Source organism: Acanthopagrus latus, chromosome 20 (assembly GCF_904848185.1).
Source record: "Acanthopagrus latus isolate v.2019 chromosome 20, fAcaLat1.1, whole genome shotgun sequence".
In the NCBI taxonomy this organism is placed as follows: domain Eukaryota; kingdom Metazoa; phylum Chordata; class Actinopteri; order Spariformes; family Sparidae; genus Acanthopagrus; species Acanthopagrus latus.
The window spans coordinates 17,078,768-17,097,295 of record NC_051058.1 but is presented as its reverse complement, the minus strand read 5'-3'; the positions used below and the strand labels follow the sequence as shown (position 1 = coordinate 17,097,295).

General features: G+C 44.5%; 1 protein-coding gene across 16 annotated transcripts in view; it reads right to left on the bottom strand.

Moving 5' to 3' along the window:
- The window catches only part of nrxn1a (neurexin 1a), a 67,616-nt gene extending 49,904 nt beyond the window's left edge, over positions 1–17,712 (bottom strand). For 3 of the 16 annotated variants that reach the window (XM_037081492.1, XM_037081499.1, XM_037081498.1), the window contains exons 1-2: positions 17,357–17,710; positions 14,757–16,168 (exon numbers count right to left, since the gene is read on the bottom strand). In XM_037081492.1, the coding sequence (XP_036937387.1) occupies positions 14,757–15,489 (733 nt within the window). In that variant the 5' untranslated portion in view covers positions 15,490–16,168; positions 17,357–17,710. Of the gene's footprint in view, positions 1–6,949; positions 6,962–7,994; positions 8,025–8,880; positions 8,899–14,756; positions 16,169–17,079; positions 17,186–17,356 lie in introns of those variants that run through there. The other 13 variants (XM_037081493.1, XM_037081489.1, XM_037081486.1 and 10 more) reach the window with 10 other exon arrangements.
- Between the last annotated feature and the right edge of the window lie 816 nt (positions 17,713–18,528).

Genomic DNA, 18,528 nt, shown 5'->3' with positions numbered 1-18,528 from the left:
GCTTCAGTTCGGCCTTCTCTCTGGTACCCAGGGAAACCAGCTTGTTTCCATGACAATGTCTGCAGGCTGAACAGTGTATTTGTCTTAAGCTGGATAAGATCAGAGTCAGTTTCATCCGTGTTAGACGCACACACACACACACACACACACACACACACACACACACACACACACACACACACACACACACACACACACACTCTCAGACATGCTCGCGGTTGCGCACACAAACACATACCGACGTCATGGCACGTACGCACAGAAGATGACTGAATTTTGTTTTATTTCTGCAGCTGATTTGACACGGTGAAGTTAAATATACCCAGCTAGACAAATGACCATACTCAGATTTGCATGGATTCAGACCCACACACACATATACTGCTGTGTCACACACACACATACACACACACACACCTAATGAAACTCCTTACAGCAGGTTGTTAACCAATAACAACAGCATAAATACCTCTTTTCATAAAGGTAATGTAATGGCTTTTTAATGAATACTGTGGCTATTTCTGTTGTTGCAGTTACGCCAAACAAGTACTACGAGCAAATGTGTGTTTGCGTGTGTGTGTGTGATGCCTGCGAGTGAAAGTGTTGTTCATGTGTTTGTTCTTGTTTTGGCAAACAGCAAAGAAATGAACTTCAAATGCCAGATGGGGTACTGGAGTGAATCGCCAATTGGGCCACTACCCTGAGCACCCGCCTAGACACAATGGAAATTGCTAGAACAGGTATGAGACAACTGGAGCACCGACTTGCCTGTTTCTTTCCTCTTTATTTCTAAAATGGGAGTGTTTGCGCGTGTGTGCCTGCGTTGGATGAGGTATCTGCATCTCTGATGAATACCATCCGGGCTGACGCGGGACTGTGTCAAGTCGGGGAGCCCAAGGAGAGATGCGGCGCCCCTGCTGAGCAACGCTGCAGTCTTATCTCCCTTCCTGTCTCCCTCTGCGTCGCCGACCTTCTCTTTCCAACCCTCTTTTTTTTCCCCTACTTTCTGAATGCGCTCCTATCTTCCCTCACCATCACTCCTCTACACTCCTTTACCCTATCCCGCCCACCCCCTCCTCCCGCCCTCCCTCACACACTCGCAGCCAGCCTCCGCTCTATCTTTCCCCTTCATCCTCCGTAAACGGGGAGTCCGTTTGATGTCTTTATTTTTAGGCGATTACGGGGCGCGTCGGCTTTGTGTGCTCCCTATTAGCGTTGCGGTGAATGTGCGAAAATGTTAATGTGAACACTTGCTAACGCGTTGGTAATTGCATACAATTACCAATAAATGTATACATTTACTAGTGGGATTGCAACACATTTCCCATGGTGAATCGAGGAACTGTGTATCTCACTGATAGTGCAGGGGGAAGAGGTGGTGCTGTGACTTTCATTACAAGAACCGCATGGGTGTTAAGCATTAATGAGCACTATAGTACAGTACTGTAATGGGTGCTAGCTGCAGATAGGAGAGGCAGAATTACTCCTATTAGTGGAAAGGATATGTCTACAAGAAATGTGCATTTTGAGGATTAAAACTTTTTTTTTTCTCCTTGCCTTTGCTTCATCCCCTACTGATGGCCGGAGTGGGCATAACTTAGTTTTAACAGTTTTTTTTTTTTTTTAATCACAGCTCAAAATGTGGCCATCACGAGCCAAATTCATGCCAGTCCATTGGGCAGGCGGCCAATCGCCGGACACTTTCGCTTCTTAACACCAAGCAGGCTCTCTCTCACCTCGAGTTGCTCACTTTGCCCGTCTTGTTGAATTACGTAAGGAATTACAGCCACAGCGGCTAATGTGAGTCTGAGAAACGTACAGTATGTTACAGTATTTACTTCAAGGCTCAGAGGATTCTGATGGTTTTACTAGCAAGCAAAGAAATGTGTCTATCTAAGGGTGATGTTTAGAGTTGCATGATTGCAATTTTCCCAGCCGAATTTAAAAAGGTCTGACCTGATGTAGGACTGTAATTGACAGCAGACACAAACATCTGTGTGTTTGCGATTAAATGTTTACTATCAAATAGCTTTTATAGTGTTTTAAATCCTTTATAACTCCAAAACTGCACCAGGTTACAGCACCTTCCCTCATTCTCACTTAAACAAATATCAAAATAAAGAGCTCTGCAATTGGAAAGAAAAATATACTATATAACATATTGTAAGCTCTTTTAGTGAGTGACCTGTTAGTGAAACTGTCTATGTGAATTTAAGTACCGCCTAATAGCATTTACGCAGCTATACTGGAATCCAGGACTCTTATTGTGAAAGGGACAAAGCATAGGGAGTCCGTCTAACGTGCTTGCAACCGTCACGCCTAAATCTGTGCGATTTCACACCCGGTTCAGCCGGTGGATCGGGTCATCCATAGTAACATTTCTATAATGTGATGTGAAACTCTTACTCGACTTGGAATCGCGTCTCTTGCAACTAGACGCTTAATCTAGCTCTGTTTATTAGAGCGGAGGCAGTGAATTAGAAATCTTTCGCAATTTCTCAGCATCGAGAATATGTAAGTAAACTCTTAGAGGCTCCTCGACATCTTCTACGGGAACCACTTCTATCTCATGTTGATGACTCGAATGGCCTTCACCTGCAGCATGAGGCTGAAGAGTACAACTCCATTATTATTATTCACTCATTTATTTTCATGGTTGAATGCCTGCGCTCTAATTATTCAGTTTATGTTGATTATTAGACGGGAGAGTTATTATTTGCGATTCCCTCTCACGAGGTACATTTTCCTGTTGGCTAAACCAGCGCTGCTGTGTTTTTTTGGCTTTTTTGACAGGACTAAGAATCGACAGATGTTATGTCAGAGTCAATACTGATTATTAGTGATCAAGGGAACCGATAACTGATATTTGGAACCCTAAACACTTGCTATAAGAGTGAAGATCTTAGTGTCAATATATAGAAAAATCATTAACGGAATGTAACTACTGACAATTTTAATACATTTGGATGCAAATATTCTTTGTTTTAATCAAATATGTTCATTTGATAACTTTAGTTTCTAGTAACCGGCCGGACCTTTAATCGGTCTATTAACGGGTATTTTTCACTATGTTCTGACTTTCACTAAACAAAACGATGAACTGATTGATTCAGAAAATTATCATCTCATTAATCTGTCCTGTAATAGTTGCACAAGTCATGTAGAATTTGAAAAGCAGAAAATCCTCCTGGAATTAGTAAATGTTTGGCATTTTTGCTTAAGACATTATCATTTATCCACATTGTTGATTAAAATTCGGATTATTTGAGCACCAAAAAAACCCAACCACCTCAGCGGGAAGCAGAGAATTAGAAAAGGCTTAGCTGAGGTAACAAAAATATATTTTTTAATTAGTTAAGTTTAATTTAGCCTGTATTTAATTAAAGAATAATTAGTCCTTGTGTGATTTATTATTAGGGCTGTTAGATGGTGATGAGTAAGAAGCTGGAGACATGCTGTACTTTGCTGGTACTGACTGGTTCCTCTTGTCTTGGCGTCTGCTACCACTCCCAACCCTACATATGGTGGAGTCAGCACGGAGCTCATCCTCTGCGTGAGTGCGTGCGTGCGTGTGTGTGTGTGTTTGTGTGTGTGTGTGTGTGAGAGAGAGCTAAGCACGCACATGTGTATGTCCGGGAGACAGTGCAACACACACAGAGAGAGACAGAGAGAGGGAGGGACAACAACAAAAGAGGCCGTTTAAAGAGAAATCCAAAGAGTGTGACACCGAACATGTGTGTGTGTGTGTGTGTGTGTGTGTGTGTGAAGTGTCCATCTATGCGTTTCTGCACTGAGACAATGTGTTAAAATGAGCCGCTTTGATTGCCGACGCTTTATGAGTCACAAGTGATGACTCACAATCCACCTCCCCTGAACATGCACACAAACACACGAGATGCATGCAAACATACGGACACACACAATGACACACACGCACACACACACACACCGTTCCCGTTCCTGCCTTCATCCACTGACCGTGAAGAATATGTGCAGGCAGCCTTACTCATGCATATTTACACTGAACACACACACTCACTCACCTACTCAGCGGGCACTCTCTAAAGGTTATTATGTGTGAGTGTGTGTGTGTGTGTGTGTGTGTGTGTGTGTGTGTGTGTCTGTTTGTCCATCCGTTCACGTAAGCGCGCGTGTAAAGGTCACTTCGAGCGAGGCTGACCACTTGTTTATGCCGCGCACAGATTGTGGGATTGATATCGAGAACACTTGGGCGCGTGCGGACAAACAACCGCTATTAACCGGACAACCTGCTTCAAAGCTTTAAGTAAATAAATAAACAAATAATGCAAATGAGCACCGCTGCCAATTACGTCCAAGAGCTACTCCTCGATCCTATTCAGAAACCTACAATCGCTCATTCACCCAGAACCCCTTCACGGTCTATTCTCGGCCAGACAGAGAGAAGAGAAAGGGCAAAATCTGCTACTTGGCTTTAAGCACATTTTCCATCCAGATTATTGCCGCTCAATACTTTTCAAAAAAAGGAAAAAAAAAATCCATTTCCCCCTCTTCCTTTGGCTGCTCGATACTTATGAAAATCCAATTTGGCTCCCTCTTTTCTTTCTTCCCTCCACAATTCGTGCATTTTCACCCACTCAAAGTGATTAGTGATCTGTGGGTATCGTTTCCAGGGAGAATGATAGCTGTGTTTTATGGAGGAGGGGAAAGGTCCACGGCTCCCCATCAGGGCTGATGTCCCTTGGAGAATGACTGGGCTGGGAGGGCAGACAGGAGCACCGCTGTCCCTTTGCAGATACAGGCAGTTGCTCTACATCACAGGCAAGAAGACGACTCACTTTATCTCTCCCTCGCTTCCTCTTTCCCTTCTCTGCTCCCTCTATCATTCATTCCTTTAGCTCCTCTCTCGCAAGGCACAGTCGCTTTTTCTCAATTTCTCCCCGGCACCGACACACACACACGAGCAGACACACATGCTATATATCTTTCTAAGACACCCCTCCTCCCCGCGCCCAATCCGCCCCCTCAAAGAAACTCATTTCAGCTTTGCGGGCTCCTCAAAAAGCCTCTTTACGCTGAGCTAACCTAAGCTAGGCTTCGTCTGCACCATTTGACAGCCTTTACATCTCAGTATGCAGAGCAAAAACACACACACGTGCGCGCACACACACACACACTGCTTTTTTTTCATGTGTACAGTTTCTGAAAGAGACTTCAAAGGTATTAAAAAAATAAAAGAAAAAGAAAATCAGCCACAGTTACTTTCAGCCTAGCACAATCCAAACATCCGTAATAGTAAGGACAGCCACTATACACAAATACACGGAATACACTGTGTAATAATGCTGGAAAACATATGTTAATACATGTCGACCCTGAAGTAGCTGATTTGAAATGCTGAGCGTAAGCCAGATGAAGCAATTAAATTTTCACTGCCACCTGGATGATTCATGGCAGACATTTTAAGGCAGGAACTTCGGCGCTGTGAGCTTACTAAGCAATCAAAAACACAGACAGAGTGCTCAGATAGAAATATACTCGTCAGAATAGAGATATCTCACAGCGGTAGATGGTTGAAGACACAATCTGTGCTCTATTCAAGATATTTCTATCCACCGGCTTTATTAAATAGCACTTTTCGCTGAATACACGGCGGCCCTGTCACAATGGGAGACAGCCGTCATCATGTCCTCTCTCATCCAATCAAAGAGCACAATAGACACCGATCAGCCCGTCACAGTGCGGCCTGTCTTCATGTGGGTCAATCAGTGTATTCATCAGCGTCATGCAGAGCCGGCCGATCCAGCAGCACCTACCTTCAGATTTCTCAAAAGCACCGTAGGCCGGAGCTCCAATTCATTCACACGCATGCACGGACGCACACACGCACACAGTCATGCATCAACAGCTTACCTTACCCAAAAAACGAAACACTCCACTTTTAACAACCGCAAAAAAGGACTCGAAGCCCAACGGCTCTAAAAGTCTGCATCCCCCATACATACAAGAGCCCCTCATCACAGAGGGGAGGTCGCGCCCCTTCTGGTGGACAACCATCGGACCTTATTTCAGACAACTACGTATGGTAATGAATGACGAGAGCATTGCGCCATGATTTACACACAAGGTGTTTGTCGAGTCAAACGATCCTAAACTGTTATTATTGTTATTATTTGACACAATGACCCTTAAAAGAATGAAAATAGAAGGTCTTTTTTAAGGCTTAACAAATGCTCATAATTTCTCAAAATATTCTGTCCTGACAGATTATACATACTTGAAATACATACATTTTAATAACTCTGCTATGATAGAATTCAATACTTTAGATAAGCAAATGTTTACAGTGTGATAACTGTCATCATAGTATTGAAATGGGTATATCACTACAACCCTGCACACAACAAACTGACTAACTCAGTAATTTGTCAATATGTTTATTTATAGACCTATTTAAATGCTTATTCTGTGCCGAGGTGATGGCCATGTTGGTGCTGGTGATCTATCTTAAGTGAGACGGTGCAGTTCACTGAATGGTTTCACAAAAACCTAAAAAGGTAAACTGTGACTTTCTAGATTTTCAGAATTATATTTAAAAGGGCAATTTAAATGTAGTAATCACTTTTTTATTGGCCATATGTGAGCAGATTGTAATGTGATGTGAAGAATGAGAACTTCTTTGTCTCCCTCGTTGCCTGTGGACAAGCCTGTGGATGATTTGTTTAAGTTGTTTAAAGCTGCTAACTGTGTAATTATTTGTAAAGCACTCGGGTCAGATTTTCTGCAACAATCCAAAGGATGTAACTTTATGGATGCCTGGTCTAAGTGCTTCGGTGGTATTCTTTTCCAAAATGAGGTCCCATTGTGTACACCGGTAGGAGTAAGACTTCGCCTCTCTATGCATTCAACTTCAAAAACCCATCCACAACAGCCCATTAGCCATACACACAAGAAAATCAGGAGGTTGTACCTCTGAGCTTTCCTAAATTCACAAAGGGTTGGTGTCCCAAACAGAGAGAAAGAGGGCGGGAACAAAGAAGGAGAAAGGAGAAAGAGGGTAACAAGAAAGTGAGGTGGCATCAAGAGTTTTGTTCATCCGTGAACAATTTTTCAAAAAGGCAGAGCAGTGTTCAAAAACACTGGACATCTTGGGAGGTCGAGGTATAACAGCATTGCTTTCATACATCAGTTCAGAATCACATGTGCTCGCCAAATGTGTGAGCAGGAGCCCATGTGAGGACCGGCAAACGGCAGAGCAGGGCATGCTGGAAGCAGATGAAAAGCCGTAGATGAATGCAGATGAATGTTCCCGTGAAAACTGCCACAGTCATTGATCCAAACCATGATGAGGAAGCACACATGCACTCAGATGTATACATCGTGCACACACACGCTCTCGTCGCTTCCATCCCTTCGCTCAAACTCTTACATACAGATGGAAGGAAAATGAAATGAGTGGAAGAGTAAAGACGAATTCAAACCATCCATGGAGTCAGTCGGTCAGTCGGCCCTCAGCTCCATTTCCATGAGCCCTGCCAAATCTAACCCAGCCAAGCACCGTCAAGCCACAGCCGTCTACAACCCTCCCACATCAGCAGCCATGATTTTTACGATATCACAGCAGAAGTTGCTCTCAGGCTCATCGCTCTCTTTTAAAAGTAAAAAAAAAAAAAAAAAAAATCACACCTTAAGTATTCTGTGAGGCCACGTCTCAATAATTCTTATTCAATTGTTCCACTTCAAATGCCCAAGTCATCCATTTCAGTTTAAATTAAAACTGAAATTTCTGATGAGACCAAATGGGACCGTTTTAAAATGAAGAAATCTCTATTACGTTACAAAAAAAAAAAAAAAAAACTGACCTTAGTTCAGTGCCTAGAGAGACAACTTCCTCCAGCGCCAGGTGGTGATGAAGTGTGTGTGGTGGGGGGGTACAGGGAGAGTTGTGAGTGTGGGAGTGAGGGGATGATGGTATAGCAGAGGACAACAGGAAGTGAGGTAAGAGGAGGCCATACCTTGGTCGCCAATCATCAGGTGTGCCAGACCTTAAAGGAAGACAAGAGCACAGTCAGCACAGCAAAGGTTCATGGGGCGTGAAGTGTGTGTGTGTGTGTGTGTGTGTGCATATATGTGTTTTTGTGATACAGGAGTTTGTCAGTGACATGCTGGTGAAGGCTAAAGTACTCTGTGTGAAAGTGTGTGTGTGTGTGTGTGTGTGTGTTTGTGTGCATGTGTGTACGAGTCTTCTAAATTATTCAAAATGTCTAAAAAAAAAAAAAAAAAACCTTGCTTTGAAGACACTTACCCAGGCAGTGATCCTACGCACACACAGGTACGCACACAGACACTCACACACAGCTACGAACTAGGTCGTATACAGTACTGTATCTGTGTGTGCCTACATCTCTGTAACCTTGAGGCCCAGAGCCACTTCAGGTGACTACACACGGGATGTAAGAAAACTTACCGGACGTCAGCAACCAAATCCCCCTACACACCTACACAGACCAACATACATTATGCCGGCTACCTTGTGCTTTATTTTCCACAAAAGAGGATGTGGCGGGAACATGAGGGCCCGAGAGGAGAATGTGAAGGACAGGACTGACATGGAGAAGACACAAAGAAGGTGGGGAGGAACGGCTAAAAATAAAGTGATGCCAGCTATAGAAGTGTGTACTTTATATGTAATTACTTGTAATAAATGTAAGAACATGGAAAGACAGGATTCAGATAGAAATGTGAAGAAAAAGATGTTTGACGAAAGAAGAATTCAGACAGACACAGGCAGATAGACAGATAGATAGACAGACAGATAGATAGATAGATAGATAGATAGATAGATAGATAGATAGATAGATAGATAGATAGATAGATAGATAGATAGATTGTGCGACCTACCTGGAGTGTAGCTGTGCTCTGGAAAGGTGTCGCGGCCGGCCGAGGAGAGAGAGAGACAGACATTCATTAACATGCATGCTAAGCCCTCGGGTTACCATGGCTACTTACTGTACATGCACACCCGTCCGGGGTTACCGTGGTAACACACATGCAAAGTCCACGCAAACGTCACAATGGATACCATGCTGCACTGGTAGCCAAAACTGAGGTTTGTCTATAATATTTGTGCGCGCACACACACACACAGCGGCATTAAAAAAAAAAAAAAAAATTAAAACGCACAATCTCTCTCTTGTGCAAAAATACACTTAGATGTAAGCGCACACACATAACCACCCACACTTGCAGATACAGAAGGGTGGAGGGGGGTTGGGGGTGTGTGGGCAAACATATACGTTCCTACCTGTATGTTTGGATTCAAGAGCCGTTTACCCCAGAACTTACCTTGGAGCCGCTTCATCTCCCCAGAGTCCCCCGACAAGATAGCATGCAACGCACACGCACGCACATTCAAACACACAATCGCTCACTCACTCGCTCGCTCTGTCTTTCACGCACTCACACACACTCACGCGCGCGCACACACACACACGAACATTGACTATGGCAGTAATAATGATGTGTAATAGCAGGAAAACATGTAGGGATGGATTAGCAGTGCAGGAAGACGAGGGGCATGCATGGATCAATACTGGGACTGAGTGTGTGTTTGTGTGCGTGTTATCGTTTCTGTGTGTGTGTGTGTGTGTGTATTCTGAGCTGTGTGCTGATCTGAGTGTTTCCTTGCCTCTGCCCTTGTGCTAGTAGCATGGCAGAAACAGGTGGAGCCATTAGCATGCTAACAGCGATTTGCCCTCAAGGACAATGCAAGCCAGGCCAGGCCTAACAAGCCAGGTTCACTCTGCCTTCACCAGGGGGCACGATGGCTAAGACAGTAATTATATTTATGCACAGCCCTGCCCAAACTCTCTTCTCCATATTTTGAATTTCTTGAGTTATAATTCTTTTCTCTAAAACTGACATATTGTTGTGCTTTGGAACAAACCCCGCCGGATAAATAGCCCTCTCTTCACACTGCTATGAACGATGTAATATACAGTCTTTCAGAGCTGAAAAATGCTTACAGTGTGTATCATATTGCTTTGCGAATGTTTCTGAGCTTGTCACAAATCTGCAAAAAATGAGTGTGAACAAAAGTGGATCATTAGGGAGGCTCGGAGATATCGTGTAATTGTAAATGTGCACAGAAGGCGGCAGTCCCACAGCCAAATTGCTTATTTCTTTGCTTCAAACGGGGTCCTAAGGATCCTTTTTTTTTTCCTTTAGTGGAGCCGTTCATTCTGTGTTAAAGATTCATAACCAATGTTTTTTCAAATTTTCCAAGGGTTATAATTTTATCTCAAAGCTTTATTTTGCAGCCTCCGTGAGGTTGCTGGGTTCAAAATAACAATAATTTCAAGGCACCATATAAGAGATAAACCTTTATACTCAACTGCCTGACTCTTACAAAGCGACTACAAAGCCTGGACGCACATACTGGCAAATACTGATTATGATGGCTATGGTTTCACTACTTACAATCACCATTTTGCAAAGCCTTCCATGCTGTCAACAGGATTCTGACCTGAGCTTTTATTCCTTTTACTCCCTTTGCCATCCACTTCATTTCTCTCAGATACAACCTTTGAATTTTTCCTCTCAAGAGTGCCTCAGAGCACCGGAGGACAGATTTCTTTTGACGCACTATAACTTTGTATGAGTTATTCATTGGTAGTGATATAAATGCGCGGATATTAGCTCAGCCTGCAAATCCTGTGGTCCGAGATATCCCACTGAGCCTGCATCTTGTCAGACTAAAAATGAACAACAGTGCATGGTGCCGGTTTTTAAAAAAACATTTTATACCACAAGGGAGCGCACACAAAAACTTAAAGCATCCACGAAGAATATATCATCTGCTCACATGTCTCTTCAAACCTCTCAAAGTTATTTTCATGTTCCATGATTCAGAGGTCTAAGATAGGAACCGAGCACTGGAAGATTTTGCTGAACTGTTGTCCAAGGTTTATGTTTTTGTTAAGTGGCTCGGTTTCCTGCTGTTTATTTCTGCATAAAAAGATGCTCGTTCACCGAGAATAGTACTTTAAATCACTTTCCTGTTCGAATGTCAGTGATTTACCGTAACAGCACAACCTGCGAGTACTTGAAGAAAAGACATCAAATAACCTTTTTAAAACCAGTCATTAAGCTTCTCTCAATATGTGCTATCATCTTACCATTATATTCTCAGTCCTGCTGCAATTTCTGCCCCAAACATTTGAACTTGAGAAACCAAATAAAGAGTAAAATATCAATCTAAAAAAATACTTACTAACTTCCAAATTATTGCCGTGTTGGTGTAGGTCTAAATCTGGATACCTGTGATATTCTTTTTCACTTATCACTTTCTGTCACTTTACAGGTTTTGGGTGCTGTTTGGTGAGGTTTAGGTTTAGGTTTAGATAACAAATAAACTTGATATATACCTGACAGATATACCTAGTTAGGTTTTGTAAAACATGGCTTGAGCTAAAATACACTCTTTTCTTCTCCTCGTGTGTGTAGTTTTCCTGTCGTTTCCCCTGAGTTGCTAAGATATGATCTTACAAAAAACGTGATCGGTCAGCTTGAACGATGGCCCTGGAGCAACAATACATATGATGTTCTGGGAACAACACTAACACAGCGATATCAGATTGTGCAGCACTCAAAAAGGGAGCTGGAAGGGATCTTTGTATTTCCACATCAGTCTTACAGCAAATTTAAGCCAAGAACAACTCCCAATTATGTTTTATTCTTTGCATAATATACGCATTGTTTAGTCTCGTAAAGCTTTATAATTGCACGTTATAGCAAATCTACTACAACCACATACAGAACTGCTAAACCCCCCTATACATCCATCCAAGTAGACCTCCTATCTGAGAACATTTTGTTAGCGTACTATTAGTAACATCAGCCACTACTGCCAATAGGAAAAATGATGCTAGCACTTGTTCTCCACAGCAACACTTGGCGTGACTCACCACTGAAATGAGAGTGCATCTTTAGGAATATAAAACAGTCCCTCTAAAGGAATACGTAGCATCTTGTTGAGCGACAAAGTGCAGGTACAAAGCAGGTATCCATTGAGAGCCTTTATGTAAAATGTCTGCGCCTCTTATTGAGTCTATTGCCTCGGCTGTGATGTGAGTAATGGTGGTGCCGGCGCGTTCACACTGTATGTAGGTGTTTCTCCGCGTGTTTGCATGTTTGTGTAACATGTGTTTGTGCAGGTATGTGTGTGTGTGGTGGTGTCTCCCACTGTGCCCTAACCAGCAGCAAAACATCAGACTGGATTAGACTGGCTTGGATCAAACGTAATTCTCAGCGCAGCACCAAGTTCTACAGAGGACTGATCATCGGCTTCACCTGTCACTTCCTGTAGACCTACAGACACCAAACATGCAAACACAAACACCAGGGCTGCATATAATGATTGATCAATCAGTCAATTATTTTTTGATTTATTAGTAATTGTTTGGTCTGAAATATGGCAAAGAAAAAGCAATAAATGCCTACAACTTGCTTAGATGAAGTCGAGGTCCAAAAAACCAAAGATTTTTTTTTTTTTTTGTCAAAGGTATCTGTGTGACAAAACAGCATTAGTGCTGCAGAGAAACCCGGGCCTCTAAACCTAATCATTTTATTTCTTTTTTTCAGTGAAAATGAAAATTGTGATGCATTTTTTTTTTTTTTGCCGTATTTTGCAGCTCTCAAGGGAATGTTTAGGATTCTTGTTTTGCAACTATATGGCTACATCACAATTATTTTCATGATTGATTAATCTGCAGGTTATACACCTGATTAATCGTTACCTGTCAGATGTTGCAAATAAACCCAAGGTGATGTCTTCAGACAGCTCTTTAAATTCAACCATCACTCGAGGAACTGAAAGATATTGAGTTTACGATCATATATGACGAAGAAAAGCAACGCTGGAACCAGCTGTTGCATTTTTGCTTGAAGAATTAATTTTCTGTCAAGGAAACTAATCAATTAATTGACTAATCGTTGCTGCTCTGCTTCAATTATTAATTATTCCTCTGTCAATCGACAAATCATTTCAGCACCAGTGAGCGTAACGCAGCAGCTACCTCCCGCCACCTGCCTGGAAGATTAAGACCAGTGGTCAAGACATTATCGCCTTTATGGATGCGTGTCACGCAGAAACACACGTACACACACACACACACACACACACACACACACACGTAAATACAGTAGATTTGTGTGGCGGACATGATGCCTGAAGCCACTACGAGCTGAGGTAGAGCTGTACGCAGCACAGAGTCCAGGAGGGGGAGGTTGGAGCTTAAGGGAGGAAGAGCGAGGACAGAAGGAGAAACACTCCTGGCATGAGGTCTCCTTATTAGTCCTGTCTCCATGGAAACCTAGGCCATCCCACTGCCCACTAAATGCTATGGTGTGATCTGCAAGGTGGCTAAAGGGAGGTGCGATGCTTGCAGCGGTCTTGGTCGGAGTGTGAGGTCATCTCGGTGACAAGCGGTGGCCGAGCAGCAAGGCCACTCTGACGTTTTTTTGGCAGATGCATTTGTGCCATTAAAATATCAATAAGTGAGGTGAAGCTGAAAGGTATCGAAAAGAAGGAAAAAAAAAAGAAAAAACTGAGGAGTTGAGCGCTCTATTGATTAAGAATGCAGATTTGCTCTGAATGAACTGAGGCACATCTGACGACACACACACACACAACTAAGCAGAGGGGGAAATTGAAGCTTTTGCAGTACCGGCCATAACAAGGTAGCTGAGTTCATTAAGCAGCTGTTTCGTTTTTGTAATGGCCGTCATTACAGAGCCAGTGTATTGGCACTTGCATTGACCATAGGCTTGTTTGACAGAATTAAGGGAGAGTGTTCCTGTAGAGTCGAGATATTAAATCATTTGTGAAACGGCGTTTTTCTTTTGCCTCTTTCATATAAAATTTTTATGCGTGCATCAAGCTGTTCATTGTCAAAGTTCTTTATATCCATAAAGTATTCCTGACAGGGCACTATTTCCTCTTTTATAATGCAAAAGCAAACTGATGCAGAAAACACACTACACATGCTCACACATTTCACAAACAGAGCATCTTAAAAGGGCTGCAAACTGTTCAGACTAATGACAGGCAATAGATTATCCACACTTCATCTCAACAGCGTACGTACGGTACCTGTGAAGGCCATTTAGAATCAATGCAATCCATTAACACCGGCAGACAGATATCAGCCACGTAACAGCCACTGATTTCCAGCCTCTAAGCTTCATTCCAATTAAAGTCTCTCAACAAGAGCCAAACAACCACGTCCATAATGGATCTATATGGTTACCGTGTTTTGCCAAACACTCCAACTGAGCGCCCATCGAGGCTTTAACAGCCAGGTGACCGTTTTCAGGAATTTCACTCAAAAATCTCTGGACTTTCTAGCTTGACTGTCTGAACAGCTGTTCTCAAGCTCCCAGCTCCAGCTTCACTACGTTGCGACTGCTCTTCTTGGGAGGGGGCTCAGCTCTGATCTCTGGAGGTACATACTAAATTGGCATTATCACTGGCAGCCATGAAAAATCAATATCAAACATGATCAGTATGCATGTCTTGCACTGCTGGTGAAGGCTGCTGGTCCATACGACTGAAGGCGGCTGTGAAGGTGTGAATGAAAAATAGATGTCTACACTGAAGGAGCTGGTGTTGGGGAACTGGAGGTATAAATGTGTGTGTGTGTGTGCGTATTAGGTGTATGTGTGTGTATGTAAAGGATGAGATGTATATGATGGGTCAGCATGGTTCTAGGCCTTACCTTCGCTGCAGTCGTTGCCCTGGTAACCGGTGTCGGAGCAGTCGCAGACGGCCTGGTCGTTGACCACGCTGCACACCCCTCCGTTCTGGCACTGGTGATCCGGCCCACAGCCAGCTGTTACTGTGACACCCTCTGAGCTGTCCAGCGCCACCAGCGAGCCGTTGATGCTCACCGCCGTGATCCAGCCACGGAAGGCGGGGTGATCGCGCACCGAAGGGGAAGTTAGGCGCAGGGGCGAGGAATGGAGTTCAGGTGTCACCCCGCCCATGAAGGTGTGGCTGAATACTGTCATGTCTCTCCTCTTGCTCTTCACTTCCGCCCATCCCTCCAGTCGCCCGTCCACCTCCAACGAGGTGTTCCTCCAGTCCCGCTTGACACGCACTGCGTGCCAGTGTCCGTCACTCACCGCCACGCCAGACTGCAGTTCAGCCGGCTCGGCACAGAAGATGGAGAAGCGCAGGCGGAGGTGGCCGTGGAGAAGCAGCAGCTCCAGGAAGTCGCAGAAACCCTCATCATCCAGGTAGAGCAGCAGGCCCTCCTGGCTGTGAGTCCGCAGGCTGAAGCTCAGCACACTCTCGCAGCAGGCGTTCCAGACTGGAAACCGCCCCCACTGGCTGGACACGCCTCCAAACTCCAGAACTTCCCCTTGAGCCTGGCCCCCCACACTGCACAGGCACAGCCCCAGGAAGAGCAGGGGGGCTGCCGCCCACACGCACACCGCCATCACACTCATACACACACTCGCTCTCACACTCACACACACACACGGGAGGAGATAGAGGCTAGAGCTGAGGTGTTCCCTCTAGCCTACAGCTCATGGTGACTACTGTAGGGCACTTGGTTGGTCACCTTCTGTATGTCTCAGGTGCCTTCTCGGTACTGCTCTTAACAACGACAGGCTCCTACGCGTTACAGCTCCAGTCGGGGTCGGGGGGTCATACAGGAGCTCCCGCTGTCCTTTTAGCACACCTGGGCAATCTTCTCTTGCCTTGGCCCGGCGTTGGCGTCTTCTCTGAGGTGTTCACTGCGCTCGCTCCATTCAATCTCTCACTCCTCACTTCTGACATATGAGATTCCAGGTGTGTGTACTTGTGTGTACATCTGTGTGAGTGTTAGATACGTGACGAATAGGATGTGAACGCCATCTCTGTGCCCTAGATAGGGCCTTATCCCCCATGAAAGCAACTCCCCACGGAGTACGAGTGTGTGTGTGGGTTTGTGGCTCACACATTGGTAATGGAGAGAAATGACACCGTCATAGCAGAATATTTTCTCGCCCTCTTCCCTGTCTTAGTAGGGCAAGACTTAAAAATGTGTGTGGGCAAAGATATATGTGTGCGTGTGTGTGTTTGTGTGTGTGCGGGTGAGGTATGTGTGTCTCTCACTGCCACGTCATCACTCTCTCCAGCGACCTACAGAGAGAACAGAGACGGCACAATCAACCAGGGTCACACACAAACACACACACACACACACACACAACACATAAACACACGCACAAACTCTCTCTCTCACACACACACACCAAGCCTGCTATTATTCTCAAATTACTCTCACTCAAGCATTTTGCACACACACACACACACACACACACACACAGGCTGACATCACATTACACATTTAAGAGACCCCCCCCCCCAATAAAAACAATACATGACAATAAAACCAAGATGTTCACTTTCACACAGCTACACACACACATATGCATATATACACACATAGTCAAAACCCCAAACAGCACCTCCTCAGTGAGAGCTCCCATCATGCCGCAGGAGATTTTTATAAGGTGGCATTTACCTGCGATTTACTGAGCGTCATGTAGCTTATATATTTTTTTCTTTACAAAACCATCTTTGACGCTTGAAAGTCGACACCGAGCATCGTTTTCTTTTTTTTGTGTCTCTCTTTTCGCGGTAGTTTAATGTATGTTTTGGTGGAGCGGACTCATTAACGCCACCGTCATTGTGTTAGCCACCTCACAAAGAGCGGGAGCAGCACCCTCTCTGCTCCTCTCTGCTCTGCTCTGCGGCGTATGACTCAAACCGCCTCGCTTTTTATCGAATTAACAGCTCCGGAGCTCGTTTCGAACAAACTGAAAACACACAACACCTCACAGATGAGCTGCATTTCTACACACACACACACACACACACACACACACACACACACACACGCTCATAGATATATATAAATATACATTAATATGAGCTAAAACAGCTCCTCCAACGCGTCTTGAATCTTTGAAAGCGGCGACATCGTAGTTATCGATAGACGGGGGTGAATGAATGCGGTTGAAATATCGATTCTCGATTTGCGGCCATACCTCCTCTCTCCATTTTTCCCCCCTCTCCTCTCCTCTCCTCTCCTACGCGCCCGGGGTTCGGTCTCATCACCTGCGCCGTGTCGTTTAATTACTTTCTATCCATCCGCTAACACACACACATACACACACACACACACACCTTTAACTGTCTTAATTGGCATCTCACGGAAAGCCTCGCCCCGGTCACTTAAAAAAACAAAAACCAAACAACAACCCAACACTCGCTTTTTCTCCCCGTCAATGCGGGCACATATGGGCTAAGAAAAGCCCGACCTACCTCACGCACATCCTGTCGCTCCGTGGCAACAGTGCGGCGCATCGATCTCCCTTCTTCCCATTTGAGGAGAAGCTCGAAAAAGCCGCGAGAGAGGAGAGAGCACCCGCGCGCCCGGTGGTAGATAGAGCCGGTCTACCGGACAGGGACAAAATTATCACAGGCTCGCCTCCAGGCGACAAGGTGCTATTGGTCTCCCCCCCTCTCTCTCTTTCTCTCTCTCTCTCTCTCTCTCTTTCTCTCTCGTTCTCTCTCTCTCTCTCTCCTTCCCTCCCTCTATGTCTCTCTCTCTTTTCTCTCTCCGCTCTCTTGAGGAGGAAAAGGTGCAGTCTGATGCTCTCCGCGAGACTCGACAGAGGGAGCGTCACGTGGTCGAGAGAGAAAGAGTGTGTATGTATATATATATATATTTATATATATGTGTGTGTGTGTGTGTGCATGTGTGAGAGAGCGAGAAAGAGAGAGCGCGAGGGGATGGGCGGGGCCGCGCGCTGCTGCAGCACCTTGGACAGCGCGCACGCACGCACGCACGAAAAAAAGAGAAATGCAATTACCAGAGGCAGAAAATAATGCGAGAACCCGGGGTAGATCCGAATGATTAAATCCGTGAGTGACAGTGACGATGGCCTTTACCTCTCTCGTGCTTCAGGAGCGAGTGTAAAATAAAACAAATAAATGAATAATAGAATAAAAAGAGAAGACAAGCGAGGCAGTGAGCTGTGGGGAGGAAGGACGGGATGAAAGAGAAACAGTGAAGAAGAAGAAGAAGAAGAGGAGAAAAAAAGGCCGTCTCAATTTACAAATATCTCACTCTGTTCCTGTTTCCTGCCCGTCAGACACACACACACAAACACACAGGACACACACTGGTCTAATCTGAACACACAGTTCCGGGTGGATAAATACTTCTAAGTGCTTGTTCAGGGGAAGTCTTTAATTTTTACAATTTATAATGGCGTTTTAGAAGATGGTGTGCTCTTCAGTTGTGTTGCTACAGTTTGAGTAAAGTCCATTCCTCGTTCAACTTCTCTTAAAATGTCTAAAAACAGTTTGACATTGTTTTATATATATTCCATTTAGTTGTGTACTTACTATGGGTTGACTGATATGGCTTTTTCAGGGCCGATACCTAGTGTTGGGGGTAATGTGTCCCAAAGTCTGTTAGGAGTGATGTA